The sequence below is a fragment of the Malania oleifera genome, chromosome 3 (assembly GCF_029873635.1).
Source record: "Malania oleifera isolate guangnan ecotype guangnan chromosome 3, ASM2987363v1, whole genome shotgun sequence".
Classification (NCBI taxonomy): Eukaryota; Viridiplantae; Streptophyta; class Magnoliopsida; order Santalales; family Ximeniaceae; genus Malania; species Malania oleifera.
Window position 1 is genome coordinate 56,530,481 of NC_080419.1, and position 15,349 is coordinate 56,545,829.

The following is a 15,349-nucleotide window of genomic DNA, read 5'->3' on the forward strand; positions in this document are numbered from 1 at the left end:
GTGATGATGAAGTATTGAGGGAATGTGTGGAACTTTTGTGGTTGAGGTGGAGAGTTTGGGAGTTGAATAATAACTTCTGCCTGCATCCTGGTCCTTGTCTGGTAAAACACCCAGTTTGATTGCTGTTTGTGCAAGGGCATCACAAGTAACCAGATGACTTGCTGTCATGCAAACATCTTTGTGTATACACCTACAATTTATATGTTTTTAGGCAATGTTTTAAAAGGCGAAGGCGTAAGGCAGGGCATTTTAACCCTCAAAAGGCGAGGCGTGAGCCTTTTGAGAATTTGGTTTTTACGATAAAAAATTGTTAAATAAATTATATATATTTAAAATAAAGTAAAAAATAGAAAATCACAAATATAATGTAAAAAAGAAAAACTAGATTTACTTTGCAAAATACTTGTTGGCCATTCAAAAATTGCTAACTTGAATACATGACATAAATCATGACAAGAGATATCTATACCACTACAAAGTTCAAACTATTTTCATGACATAAGATACAAGTCCAGTTATTTTGGAAAGGTTGAGGTTCAAGAGTTTTAGAAATGAACTCATATTATGACATTCCTTTTGTACAAACATGTAGTTAAAATTTTCTAACCAATTCTAACTCGAGAATCACACACCCAAAATGCGTAAGCCTCAACTAAAAAGGCGCAAAAGGTGTGCTTTTTATAAAAATGTGTAAGCCTCAGCATGTAATGCACTAGCCTTTTTGGAATTTGGTATTTTAGATTGAGCCTCAAGGCGTAGGCGAGCCTCGATTGAGTCTTTTAAAACACTGTTTTTAGGTATTACAATAAAGCAGAATTTTCAATAAGAGATGTAAAAACATATCTCTCTGCAGCATAGGTGCTAATGCCCCCGTTTGGTTTGCGGAATGAAATTGAGGGAGGAATGGAATCAAGGTAAGAATGGAATTGCTTTTGGAATGCAATTACTGCTTTTGGTTGGCAACATGGAATAACACTAGGATTCTCTGTTTCTATTTCTTTCCAACATTTGATATTCTTCAATGACTTTTACAATGGAATGAAAAATAAGCCATTTTTAATAAATGCCTTTAATGCATAATTATTTAATTTTGTAATTATTATTTTTTATTTTTGATTATTATTAATGTTATTATTTTTATTATTTTATAATAATTATTATCCTTCAAATAATAATAATTATTCTTATCGTTTTTGTTGTTTTTATTATTTTTATAATATTAAATATTATTATTATTGTATTACTATTAGTTGTTATTGTTATTTTTATTGTAATAAATATTATTGTTATTGTAATTATTTTATTTTTATAATAATAATTAGTATTGTGATTATTTGTTTTTGTTTTCATTTGATTATTATTATTTTAATAATACTGATTATTATTAGTGTAATTATTCATTTTTACTGTTGCTATTATTATTTTTATGATAATTATTGTCCTTAAAATAATAATTATTTTTGAATTTTTATATTATTATGGTTCTTGACTTCTTGTTGTTATTATTATTTTATAATAGTAAATATTATTGTTATTGTAATTATTGTTAGTTTTTATTATTGTTTATTATTATTTCTATAAAAATTATTATATTTAAAATAATAATTAATGTCATTTTGGCCTTTTTTATTATTAATATTGTTTTTGTTGTTATTATTATTTTTATAGTAATAAATATTATTGGTATTGCAATTATTATTAGTTATTATATTTATATACTAATAATAATTAGTATTGTTACTATTTGTTGTTGTTTTTATAATATTTTTTTATTACAAATGAGTTTGATTCCGTGGAATGAGGATGGATTCCAGCCCATCTGGACTGGAATCACGATTTTGTTGTTTGTAAGAATTGTATTCCAGCCGGAATATGATTCTGCCCTTGATTTTGCAAACCAGCTGCAGGAATACAATTCCATTCTTGAAATTTGATTCCTTTCCAGGTCTGATTCAACAAACCAAACAGGGTGTAAGTATTTTTGGTTTGGGTTTCCGAAGGGTCTATTGATTGAGCCCGATGTGTTGACATTCCCCTTACATAGTGAATGAGTTTGGACCACATGCACCTTTGTTCAAAATTTGATGTTGTCATCATGCTGCCTTTTGCATGTCTTTGAATGTGCCTATACATGCTCAAGTTACACCTGAACTGCTTTCTCAATGCACATTTAAAGCTCTGATAGGCATTTGTGCTGCCTTTTGCATGTTTACGAGTTGAGATTATTTCAAATATTTCAAGTGTACCATACTGTGTGACCCACCTCCTCCCTTCGCTCTCTTGCTGGAGTTGGTTCTAAGCCAAGCTTTCCCCTCCCCATCCATCAGGTCAGCACTTCACTAGTAGGTATAAACAATTACTCCAAATTAAAGTTAAGGTTGGGGGAACCATCTTATTTTGCTAGATGTTGAGGTCTGCCTGAACAGTGAATTTTTCTTTCATATATGTGTATATATGTATATATTTAAAATTTGATAGGCACGATTTTTATTGGCAGAGACTCCAAAAAGTGAGCCACGATCATATATACAATTTCAAATAGCTACCAAAGCAAAAAAACTCTAGACAAGATATTTGAAATTGTATTTCCCATATATTTGTTTCATTTGATTTTGGGGGCAATGCCTATATGAAGGTTACGTACTTCTGACTTTTGAGACGGCTTGCATAATTGAGAATATGGAACCCTTATTGAGATTTTTCTTCATTCAAATTTTCCTTTTCCTTTTTCTATTTTTTCTTCCAATTTCTTTCCTACAGTTTGGTCCTGCATCAGATAGTATACCAAAATAAGTAAGAAAATAGGCATATCTGCATGATTGGTAGTGCTTGGTGGTGCAATGTGGCACAACGGGGAGCTGGATGCTGCAGGTGATGGAAGGATGGGCTGTTCCATTTAGAAATAGGTTTTGTGGATGAAAATTTATTTTTTCCCTTTTTGATGGGCCCCATTGTGGAGAGAGAGAGAGAGAGAGAGAGATGGGCTGGATGCTGCAGGTGATGGAAGGATGGGCTGTTCCATTTGGAAATAGGTTTTGTGTGGACGAAAATTTATTTTTTTCCCTTTTTGATGGGCCCCATTGTGGAGAGAGAGAGAGACGATGGAAAGAAGCATTTGCAATGATGCTGCTGCAGAACAAAAAGTTGTGCAAAAGGCTGTACCCCTCAAGTGTGTGTGTGTGTGTGTGTGAGAGAGAGAGAGAGAGAGAGAGAGGCATGCTGCCAGGAAAGACGATGGAAAGAAGCATTTGCAATGACGCTGCTGCAGAACAAAAAGTTGTGTGAAAGGCAGTACCCCCCAAGTGACTTTATATATTGAAAGATAAAGATTATATATTTTGCAACATAGACTGCATGTTTTAATTGTTATCTTGGTTCTCTTGACATTATTAGTGCAAAAAGTCTTGCATTGCTTATGTTTCACAATTTTTTTGACTAAAAAAATGCAATTTAGATAATGAAATCATAAATTTAATGGAAATAATGAAACATAAAAAACACGGCATGTTCAATATTTGTACTTCTAACGTCATGCTTTATTGTGCAATCTCATAAAAGCAAATGTTAGATTGCCATTTTACTTAAAAGCTTAAGCTATTAGATTGTGGGCCAATAATACATATTAAGCCTTAACACTCCTCTACACCTGGAGAGATAAACAAGCAATGAATAACGTTCATATTGGGAACACAATATCTATTTAACAAACATACATCAAATGCGGGCAACAAGACTAGAACCCAAGACTTCCTAGGAACCATGGGTCTGACACCATGCTAGATTGCCACTTTATCTAAAAGCTTAAGCTATTCAACTCTAGGCGGACAATGTATGATCAAGCCTTAACGGCATATAAGACATGTCTCTCTCTTAGTCTCTCCCTCTCACCATATGAAATGGCATGGAGAATACCTATCACGGCTGTCTTCGTCATCGGTCAAATTTTGGTCTCTACACAGACCCCCAATATTTGAAAGAAGAAACAACAATGATTCTCTAGGATTCTTGACTCTAGATGGGAAAAATGACCTAATATGCTTTTCCAACTAACATGTAGAATACTAGAAATGAAAAATATACTTGAACATGGAAAAAAACTTGGTAGTTTTTTGGAGGGATGGATTACCAAAACAAGTGTGTGTTGATCAAAAGAAACGCCAACAACAGCAGCAACAACCACAGTGACAACAACTACCGCAACAACAATAACAAGTCTTAAGTCCCACTAGATGGAGTCAGTCACATGAATCCTTTTCTGCCAATCCACTTGATCAAGATCATTTTCCTTTGCTAGTTTATGAGCTTTTAAGTCTTTTCTCAGTATCTCATTCCAGGTTATTTTAGGTATACCCCTACCCTTTTTTATACCATAAACAATAACTAACTCACTCCTCCTCACAGGTCGCTGCTTGGTCTTCATTTCAAGTGCCCAAACCATTAAAGTTGCCCCGCCCTTATCTTGTCTTCGACTGGTGCTGTCCCTATTTATTGCGAATATGTTCATTCTTCAATTTATCTTTTAATGTTTATCACTCATCCACCTTAACATTTGCATTTCAGCAACTTTTACTTTTTGTACATGTTGTTTCTTAGTTGCCCAACACTTTGATCCATAAAGTATGGCTGGCCTTATAGCTGTCCTATATAACTTTCCTTTAAATTTTAAGGATATTCTATGATCATAAAACATGCCTGATGCACTCCTTCATTTAACCCATCATGCTTTCACTCTATGTATTACAACCTCTTCAATTTCTCCTTTTGCTTGCATAATTTTTTTGATAATAAAAAAAGATATATTAAGAAAGAGAATGTACAATCAGAATGAGGATACTAAATCCTCAAAAATAAAAAAATAAAAAAATAAAATCAAAGAACAGAAAGGAAAATAAAAAATAATCATAAAAATAAAAGCTGAAATTATCCAAGAAAGCCCCCTCTTTAATCCCTTCCCATCATAGTTCACCGAACACTTCAAATTCTCTAATTCCCTTTACACTTCTTTGCTCTAGATTTACTCCATCAAGCCTAACTTCATTTCCTCCATGATCAGCCAACTCGAGGCCCAAGCTATCCAAAAAATTATGAGTAGATCCAAGGTATCAAAATCTACCATTAGTAGTCAATCAACTAATCTCATAACTGCTTCTCGTTGTGTTATAAGAGGATTGGTGGAGGGCTTGAGAAGGATGACCTGTGATATTTCCATTTCTTGTCATATGGCCATCCTTCTCAAGCCATCAATCCTCTTATAACACAATGGGAAGCGGTTATGAGATAAGTTAATTGACTACTGATAGTTGGTTCAAGTAAAGTTTAGGCAACGTAACAGAGGAAAGAAAAGTAGAAGGAATTGGAAAAATATTGCTACATCTAGAAACTGGTGTAACCAAACCATCAACAAGAGTGATCTTAGAGTGTAAAATAGTTGGGTTCAAAGACTAAAAGAAATCAGGACTACCTATTCTACAAGAGGAGGCACCAAAAGCTAGAATTCAAGGTAAGGAGGATGAAGAGGCAAGAAACCTGACTATACTTGAAGAGGTCACAATAGCTGAATGTAGAAGATCGAGATTGGAGTTGTTGAACCATGCAAAAGAAATTGTTATACTCCTCTCAGGACATGGTAGATGATGTACTCAACTCCCTCAGCAAGAGATTTACTAGCCCAAGTTGGTTTTTGAAGGAGATCCCAACAGCGATCAACAGTACGATTGTCCTTGCCTCCGTGTGTGGAAATATGCAATGATTGCCATGACGAACTTTTCATCCAAATACATACTGCTGCCAAGGCCGCAATCCAAACCTTGTCCTGTCCTCCAAAACTTCCCCTACCACATTTAGAGGCAGCAATGATGGCTGAATTATCACGGGAAGAAACTTGCATAGAAGTCAGGCAGCACATTTTTGCACAAAACAGCACTTCAAGACTTCAAAAATCCAGAACTTACAGCATTTCAGAACTTAAAGAACCAGAAATTCAGGAGGTAGCTGTGACCAGAGCTGAGGCTGCAATATCCTAGGAGGAATTACTTAACCACAAGGAACAGGGCAAACAACAACAAAGCACTGCAGGCACTTAATAAACAACCTGGCTGCAGCTACAGGCATTATGGAGGGTAGCAACTGGAAGTGAGTGCAGGCAAGAACAGGAGATAAGTCATTGAACTCCTATCAAAACCAACCAGAAATTGATAAAATATTGCATGCAATCAATCACGAACACATGGAGCATCAAAACAGCATCATCAGCAAACCACAGAGTACAACTGACACCAGCCTGTGGAACAAAGGAACAGCCACAGCACTATACTATAAATTTCACATCAGCAAATCACCATGAAAGCACAGATTCCTACCAAGGATGCTGCATAGCCTAACCAAGAGGAAGTGTGTCCTAAACGTCTCTAAAGTAACCAGAAAATCAGATCTGAGAACTGATTAGGGGAGGATGAGAAGAAAAAATGTAAAGCAGAGCATCAAATCAATTCCGATAAATCAGATTTAGAGGAGATCAATGCTCTGATAGCATGTTGAAAAGTTCGAAATGGAATAGAGAAGAAGTGGAAAAATTGGTGGCAGTTTCAGTTTCCTGGAGCCAATGTACAGCTCCAGTTCTGCCCTCATTTATATTAATACCCCCAGGGTGTGGTTCAGGTGGTAGTGCGGTATGCGGGAGTGCCTCTCACGAGGTCAGGTGTTCAAACCCTCCCGGGTTCGTTTCCGCCCTTGGATTCCTGAAATTTACCTCCCTTTGGAGTTGTGGGGTTGACTTCAAGGGGCACAGGATTAGTCATGTGGACCGTAAAATAGACACGTGGAAACCCAGTGCGTAATCCAAAAAAAAGTAATAATAAAAAATGAGTTTAGGACAAAACTATCCTCACCTTAAACAGCCTAATTACTAATAACTTATTCTCTTCCAACAATAAGTAATAAAAGGCACCCATATTTTTTTTTAATCTCAATTTTGCCTTTGACATTGAGTGGGCAATGAAGAAGCAGACTGACACAGGAGAAATGACGGCCGTTCTTCAAATTCTCCTTGGACTGGGGCTGGAGATGGTGGTGGGTAATAATATAAGTAGGGTAGGGTGGGGTATTAAGCTCGGGGGTAATAGCAGTCAAAATGTTGGACAGGCTGGATAGCCTAGATGGTAGAGTGAGTAATGTTGTGATGGGGGCACAGGATAATTGTGTGGATGTGGAGGACATGGATATTCGTTATGGCTCTTGTAATTCCTATCACTGTCAGTGCTATGAGAGGATGTCTCTGAGAGTCTAAAATATACAACATCTGTCGAACACTATACAGGTGATGCTTTTGTTAGCATGATCTTTATGAAGTATTTTGTGACTTCTTATTTCCTCTTCCTTTTTCCTTAGTTTTCTTGTAGAGCATGCCTTATTCTCTATTTCATCTCTTTTCTACTCAATAAGATTTCTTTTGCTGATAAAAGAAAACCGTATGAGGGATCCTAAAAAGTCTCACATTTTCTTGTTTATTTGTCCACTGCCACTTGGTCCAATGCTACCACGCCAGGAGCTTTTTATGAGTTTATGAGGAGGATGCAACCCTAGACTGTTAAGCAATTGCCAAGACAATTGAAGAGAGAAATATGTGAGATAGATAGCTCTCCAAAATACAGTTTTACAAAAAGTGATTAAATTGCTTTTTTAATTAATAACACATTAATTTTGTCTGCAGTTTAGTGCTAATGTTCCTTCTATTATTGTAAGTTTTGATTACTTCTTTCGTAGGCTTTGCATATGTTATTTATTATTTTGTTATTTGATAATGTGCAGGAAATAATTGCCATCCGAAAAATTCACCCATGTTTGCCATCTTTTAAGGCAGAATTTACTGCATCTGTTCCTCTAACTCGAATTAGAGATATTGCTCATCGGAATGATATCCCTCATGACCTCAAGGTAGCTTCATTGAGCACCTGGCAAATTAAATCTTTTTTTGCTAAAATTGTTTTTGTTAATTCTTGTTTTTAATTTTTGACTTTTCAGCAAGAGATAAAACACACAATACAAAACAAGCTTCATCGTAATGCTGGACCAGAAGATCTGGTTGCCACAGAAGCAATGCTTGCAAGAATTACTAAGAATCCTGGAGAATATAGCCAGGCATTTGTGGAGCAGTTCAAGATATTCCATCAAGAACTTAGGGACTTCTTTAATGCTGGAAGGTGTGTCATCTATTTGAACCTTTGATCAGTAGACAAGTAACTTGTTGGAAGAGCATATGTTATTTTAATAGTTAGCTTGCGTTAATGGGGTTATTTTTGTCCTTAAGACTTTATTATTAATAATATATATAAGAGGACAGACCTGGACCTGTACGTAGACTCCGGGAAACTGCTGCTCAGTTCTATCCTCTCTTTTTCTCTTCTTCTCCTCTGCTATTCTCTCATCCTCTTCTTTTCTCCTCCATCTCTAACTTTTCTCTTCCTCTCTAGTTGCTCAATGAAATTATGTTCATGTATTGATTTCATTGGCAGTTAATTTGGTTGGTCCTTATATAAGTTAGATGTGAAGATACCTTCTTGTATGGCGATTTGCAAGAGGTATACATGGAGCAACCTCTTGGGTATGTTGCTTAGGGGGAGGATGGTAAAATATGCAGGTTGAATAAATCCATTTATGATCTTAAAGAGTCTCATCAAGCTTGGTGTGATAAATTTGGTGGTGTTGTTTCTGCATTTGGCTTTATATAGTGCTACTCCGATCATTCAGTTTCTTGTCTACAAAATGGAGACAGGTGGTACTTCTAGTAGTTTATGTTGATGATATCATCATCACTGGCAGTGACCCTAGTGGGATTGTAGATGTTAAGCAGTGGCTTCAAGCAAAGTTTCAACTCAAGGACTTGGGTATTCTGCGTTACTTTCTTGGTATTGAGATTGTATGGTGTAGGAAGGGTTTGAATCTATCTTAGCGAAAATATGCGTTGGCTTGCTAAGTGAGACTGGTTTGTTGGGAGCTAAACCAGTTGATACTCCTATGGATCCCAATATGAAGTTGTTTAGGAATGTTGAACTGGACTTTGAAGACAAATGTCGATATAGGTAGTTGGTTGGTAAGCTGATCTACTGGACTGTCACTAGACTTGACATATCTTTTGTAGTGGGGGTGGTGAGTTAGTTTATGGAAAATCCAAAACAACCGCATTGGGATGCTGTTTGTTGGATTTTGAGGTATCTCAAAGGCTTTCCCAACAAAGGTTTGATATATAAATGAATAGAAATTGTGGGATACTCTGATGCAGATTGTGCTGGATCTGTTGATGAGCGAAGGTCTACTACTGGATATTGTACGTTTGTGGGAGGTAATCTTTTTACTTGGTGTAGCAAGAAACAAACTGCTATAGCAAAATCTAGTGCTGAAGCGGAATATCGAGTTATGGCTTATACTATGAGTGAGCTTATGTGGCTGAAATCTCTTATGTCAGAGATGGGAATCTTGGTAGTGAAGCCAATAGATGTATGTTGTGATAATCAAGCTACCATTTCTATTGCTTGCAATCCAGTGTTTCATGAGAAGACAAAGCACATAGAAGTGATTGTCATTTAGTGAGGGATGTTGTGTTGAAGAAGGTTGTGAGGACTCCTTTGGTGAAATCTGTCGATCAGGTAGGTGATGTTTTTACGAAGCCTTTATTTAAGCCCACCTTGTCCAATGTTTGTTACAAGCTGGGGTTAGGTGATATTTATGTCAACAGAACAGCAAGCAACAAAAGATTTCTTTCCTTATTTTAGCCCACAATTATTTCCTTATTTTTCCATTCATTATTCTGTACAATTAGCATATATCTTGACAGATTATAGTTTACATGTATAGGGCTAGAATCATGCTGGAACTTATTTACTTTCCATTTATAGCATTCTTGTAAAGTCTATATATAATATACAGAACTCAAGGCCAAACCATTCGGCCATTCACACAATACTTTGACATGGTATCAGAGTTTGCCGACTGCTAATTTTTTTTCCCCTTGAATTTTTTTTGTCTTCTCGGTTTCGGAGGTGTCTCTCACTTCTGTGTCTATCGTGAGTCTATTGTCTTCTGGAATTTTTTGGTTCTCTGTTTTTTCAGTTTTTCTGTTACTGAGTGGCTGTCGGAACAGCTTTCTGTTGCTGTTCCGGTGCTTCTTAGTCCTTGTGATTCTCAGCACAGCAGGTATCTTGGTTTGAAATTTATTTTAGTGCAGGCAGGTCGATTGGAACAACTTTCTGTTGCTGTTTCTGGTGCTTTTCTGACCTTGTGATTCTCGGCACATCAGGTTTCTTGGTTCAAGATTTGTTTTTTAGTGCAGGCAGGTTGTTCTTGGTTCTTTCTGTTGCTGTTTCTGGTGCTTCTCTGCCCTTGTGATTCTTGGAACAGCAGGTTTCTTGGTTCAAGATTTATTTTTTAGTGCAGGCAGATTGATCTTTTTTTTTTTTGGTGTGCCTGCATTGGCACAGTCTGATTTTTTTGGGCTTCTCGATTTTCTCGTTTCTTTAGCATGGACTCCGCACCTGTGTGTGCCAAGTTTACGGGCAGCAATTATTCTATGTGGGCTTTTCAATTTGAACTTTTCCTAGAGGGAAAAGATCTTTGGGGTCATATTGATGGCACTGATTGTGCACCCAATCCTGATAAATCCAAGGATTCAGAGGCTTGTCCTTCATGGGCTGTGCTTGATGCCAAGGATTCATCGGCTTGTCTCTTGGGCTGTGCTTGATGCTCGGATTATGTCTTCGCTTCTTGGTTCGGTTGAGCCACATATTGCCCCCAACTTGTGACCTTATCGCACCGCTCAATCCATGTGGACTTATTTAAAAACAGTATATCATCAAGATAACGGTGCCCGTTGTTTTCAGTTAGAGCATGTGATTGCCATGTTTCAACATGACAATCGCTCCATCCAAGACTATTATTTGGCGTTTCTGACTCTTTGGAACGAATATTCTGATCTGGTTACCGCAGATGTTCCTATTGCCTCTCTTCCCATTAGTCAACGTCTTCTTGAGACTAGTTGTCATGATCAATACGTAATTTCCCAAATGTTAATTATAATTAAAAAAATCATTAATTAATTTACATAAACCAAACTCAAGTATAATGCTAGCATTCATAAAAATCTTCAAAAAATCAAGAATAAAAAATTTCAAAAAAATCAAAGTCTGTAAAGAAAAGCTGAAAGTTTGGAATAAAGAGGCTTTTGGTGATTTTAATGAGAGGAAGATTGGCATTCTACATGAGTTGGAGGTTATTGACATGTTGGGGCAGTGTTGATTGTTAGATAATGGGCTTATCTAAAGATTTCGCTTGAAAACTTCACAAATGACTTGCTTCAGATAAGGAGAACCTGTAAGGCTCTGAGCCCAGATGTTTGTATGCTGTGCCATGAGTTGAACAATATTAATGTTCTTTTTCTTCATTGCCGGGTTGCAAGGTAATTTGGGATATTTTGTTTTCTTGTAATGGCGAGGAATGGGGGGGACCCCAAAAAATGTCCGAGACTTTTTGCTAGTGAGATTTTGGGGTATGGAAGAGTAGAAGATGGAGGACTTTATGGATTTTTGCAGTGCCTTCCATTTTGTGGATTTTATGGCTCAAGAGGAGCACTAATATTTTCAAGTATAATAAGACGACTCAATTTTGCTTTGGGAGCAGGTTTTTTTATTTTATTTTTATTTTTATTTTTTGCTTTTTTTGGTCTCATTACCTTTGGGGCTTTTGGGAGGTTGTTGCTGTGCGATATTCAAAGGGATTGGAGGGCAGCACTTCTGTAATTATTTTTTATCTTTGTGGTGAATGCCTTTTTATCTCTTGTACTTTTTTAATCCTTACTGGAAATTTGTTTTGTTATCTATAAAAGAATAACGTCTAACATCTGAAGTATAATATTGATTGCATTATGTACTTTCTATGTATTAAGATGTATTTTCGAAATGGTGGTACAACTCCCATGAAACATTTCCAAACACATGGCAGCGTCACCATACCTCCTTCAAAGTTCCAAGTGATGGTGAAGGGCCAATAAGTAACGGTGATCGTGTCCAAATTCTCTAGCATATTGATCTGATCATGGAAGTGTGAACTTATAAATAAACTGCAAATCTGTTTTTTTTTGTAACGGCTTAATGACTCAGCTAAAAACTAGATTTACTTGTGTATTCAACTTTAACCTCATAAATCTCATTTCTAGTGAACGTGAGATGGGAATCCATGCCCTTAGACTGTTCACCTGTTTAAAAGCTTCACTATTCATTAAGATCCTTATACTCTTTCTTTTTCACTTTTAACTGAATGAGGAGCTTTACTATTCATGAAGCTTCTCTCCATTCCTTCGTTCAGTTGTGGAGTTGTTAGCTTCCTATTTCCTATATTGAGTGTGTCTGGGATTAAAAATCATGCTCACCTGCAGCCTAAAGGCCTGCCGCTGTCTGTTCATCATCCTTTCTTGCATATGGAACAACCTCCATCTGGCATCTGCGCACTGTTTTTCCTTAGCTCCTTGCATGTGGAACCATTGCTTAACATTCCCTCTCTTATTGTTGCTTCTTTGCCCTGGGATACTCACACTAAGCTTTTGCTCGTCCATGAGTGGAAGTCTAGGAGGTTTGACTATGATACAAATGAGAATGACCAATGAATATGGCTTAACTTTCTTGTTTGTAAATGCTAAATCACTGATCCAAATTCAAGATCAAGTTTCTTGTTTAGCTTCAACCTTGAATCAAGTTTCTTGTTTAGCTTACCTTAAATCAAGTTTCTTGTTTAGCTTTAACCTTATAAATTTCATATCAATCTCTATGGTACTTGATGTGGGATGGAATTCCATGTGCTTACACTGTTCATGGGTTGAGGAGCTTTCCTATTCAACAAACTCCTCAGGCTTCAACTTTTTATTGCATAGTTTTAAAATTGGATGATTGACCAACTCGGTGAAGTTATCATGCTGGTCAGATCAGTCGGACTAGTGGGATGAAGTGGTGGTTGAACTAGTATTGTCATTGAGTGTGTGCACGAAAAATGTTAATAATAACCTATTAATAAAATCATAACCAGAAATAATTATTAGGCATAGTTAGGACTATTTTATGGGATCCTATTACTTATCAAATATTCTTGAAATATATTATCATAATTGTTTTATTATACAAGTAAAAAAATATTGAGTGATTGAGACAGGGCTTTTTGATTATGTCTGGAAGTGTTGTATATAGTACTTATACTGTTTCTTATCATAAAAAAAAAGGAGCTTTCTTGGCATGGCATATCTCCTCCTCTCCCTCATTCCCAGGTTTGAATTCATTTCTGCGTAATTCAAGATTCTTTGGTGTAAATGTAAATAGATTGGATCAGGCTTAGCCAAGTTATGTTGAGTTGCCTGGTTTTTGCTGAGTTGACTCTGGGTTGACTGTTTCCTGGTTTAGGATGTAAGTGAACTGGGACCATGATCAGTTCCAGTCCATGGTCGGGTCTGGTTTGGTTTTCAAACCCATGATCATGCATACATGCATACATATGTACATACCCATGCTCCATGTTGATATCCTTCGTAAATTCCTTGTATTGTTTTGTTGTTATTGCGTTTGTTTTGTTTCATATCCATGCCCCATGTTGATATCCTTTGGATCATGGTCTCCAAGTGAAGCATGGTTGCTTGCATGTCTCAGATTGAAATGACCTCCTCACATGTGTTTGTTTCACAAATTGTATTCGCATTTAAAGTTTTTATTTTATATTACATACATGAGTTACCCAAAAAGCCTTATAAAAATAGAAACCTTTTTTCAGGAAGCCTCGTTGACATTTACTGATGATAAAATCATAGTTTAAATGCCCTAGAAATGAGCTGAATTTCAAACTGAAATCTTAACACCCAGAGGATATTCCAGAATTAAGTGTGTATTTTCTTGTTTCTGTGACATTTAAACTGTGTTTTGGAGCATGGAATCTGGACCTTGGATTTGGATTTGTATGGATTTAGACAAAATGTGGTATAAAATTGTGTTGAGTTTCCAAATTCACTACTCCAAATCCAAGCCCCGAAATCCACATTCCCAAATTCTAATTTAGTGAACTATTTCTAAATTTTGCTAATCATACGATTTATGTACTGCTGCAGCCTTGTTGAACAACTTGATTCAATAAGAGAATCTTTGGATGAACAGAAGCTATCAACTGTTAAATTATTTTTGGATTGCAAGAAGGTAAATTATTGGATTCTAATATTCTTAGTTTTCATCAGTAGAATTGATGTCATGTTTGAAGATTACATGTGGTGGATCTGAAATATAAAATATATGAAGTTAATTTGCCCTGCTGCATTGTGATGAAATACTAAACTCTATTGCCTGCTTCATAATGTGTGTGTAGGTCTCAATTTTTATGTTGATGCTATACCGTTTGAGCAGTTTCGGTGTTCTATGCATGATGTATTCATAAGCGTCCTGCAAAGACACTCCTAATTAATGAGGAATTTGTTTATCAATACTTGAACTTGAGAAGGCAAAATGAATGCAACCAAAAGTGTGAAGCAACTTAAATAGTATATTGTTGAGGATAAAAAATAGGGTAAATTACTCTGACATCCCTGCTGGTTTTATATAATCACAGTGAACTCCACTTTCAAAAATTACACTAACATCCTTTTCAAATTTCAATTAGTGTCATTTAGCAGCATTGATGGAGCAGATAAAATGACACTTGTGCACTAAATGCGTAAATATTGTTGTCAAGAAAATAATGGTAGGACATTAATTGAACGAGTGAAATGATTTTTTTTTTTGGAGTTCTAGTGCTGATGGAAGAGAGAGAAACGGCTTTAGATGAGAGTGATGTTAAAGATTATGAGTAATTGAGTATGCCCTAGTGAGGTGGTTGAGGATGTAGTTAGAAGAAAGAAGAAGGGTTTGCTTTTGAAATTGGATTCAGAAAACCTATTTGTTCAGGTTATTGGGGTTTGTTGGATAGAGTTATGGACAAAAAAGGTTTCAGGGCTAGATGAAGTGGATTCTTGGTTGTCTCTTTTGTAATGTTTTAAAAGGCGAAGGCATAGGGTGAGGTGTTTTTCCCCCTGCGAGGCATGGCGTAAGCCTCGACGCATTGAGGTGTAAGCTTTTTGGGGCTGTTTTTTTTTTAAATAATAAATGAAATCAACTTATATGTAATAGAAAATAAAGAAAAAGTAAAAAAATAACTATGAATAATTTTGCAAGGAAACAGAAACAAAGCAACAAAAATCCTACCTTTTAGTATGAAAATTTTGGAAAACACAAAACTAAGAAACTAACAATACTTAAATTGCTTCGATAGTTCGATGAGTTCAATCTTTCATAGTTGAAAA

At 36.0% G+C, this 15,349-nt stretch overlaps 1 protein-coding gene across 1 annotated transcript in view; it reads left to right on the plus strand.

Moving 5' to 3' along the window:
- LOC131150473 (phosphoglucan, water dikinase, chloroplastic) overlaps positions 1 to 15,349 on the plus strand; it is a 74,071-nt gene that overhangs the window by 24,225 nt on the left and 34,497 nt on the right. The window contains exons 5-7 of the mRNA XM_058101201.1: positions 7,807 to 7,932; positions 8,020 to 8,198; positions 14,129 to 14,213. Of these exons, the coding sequence (XP_057957184.1) occupies positions 7,807 to 7,932; positions 8,020 to 8,198; positions 14,129 to 14,213 (390 nt within the window). The remainder of the gene's footprint in view (positions 1 to 7,806; positions 7,933 to 8,019; positions 8,199 to 14,128; positions 14,214 to 15,349) is intronic.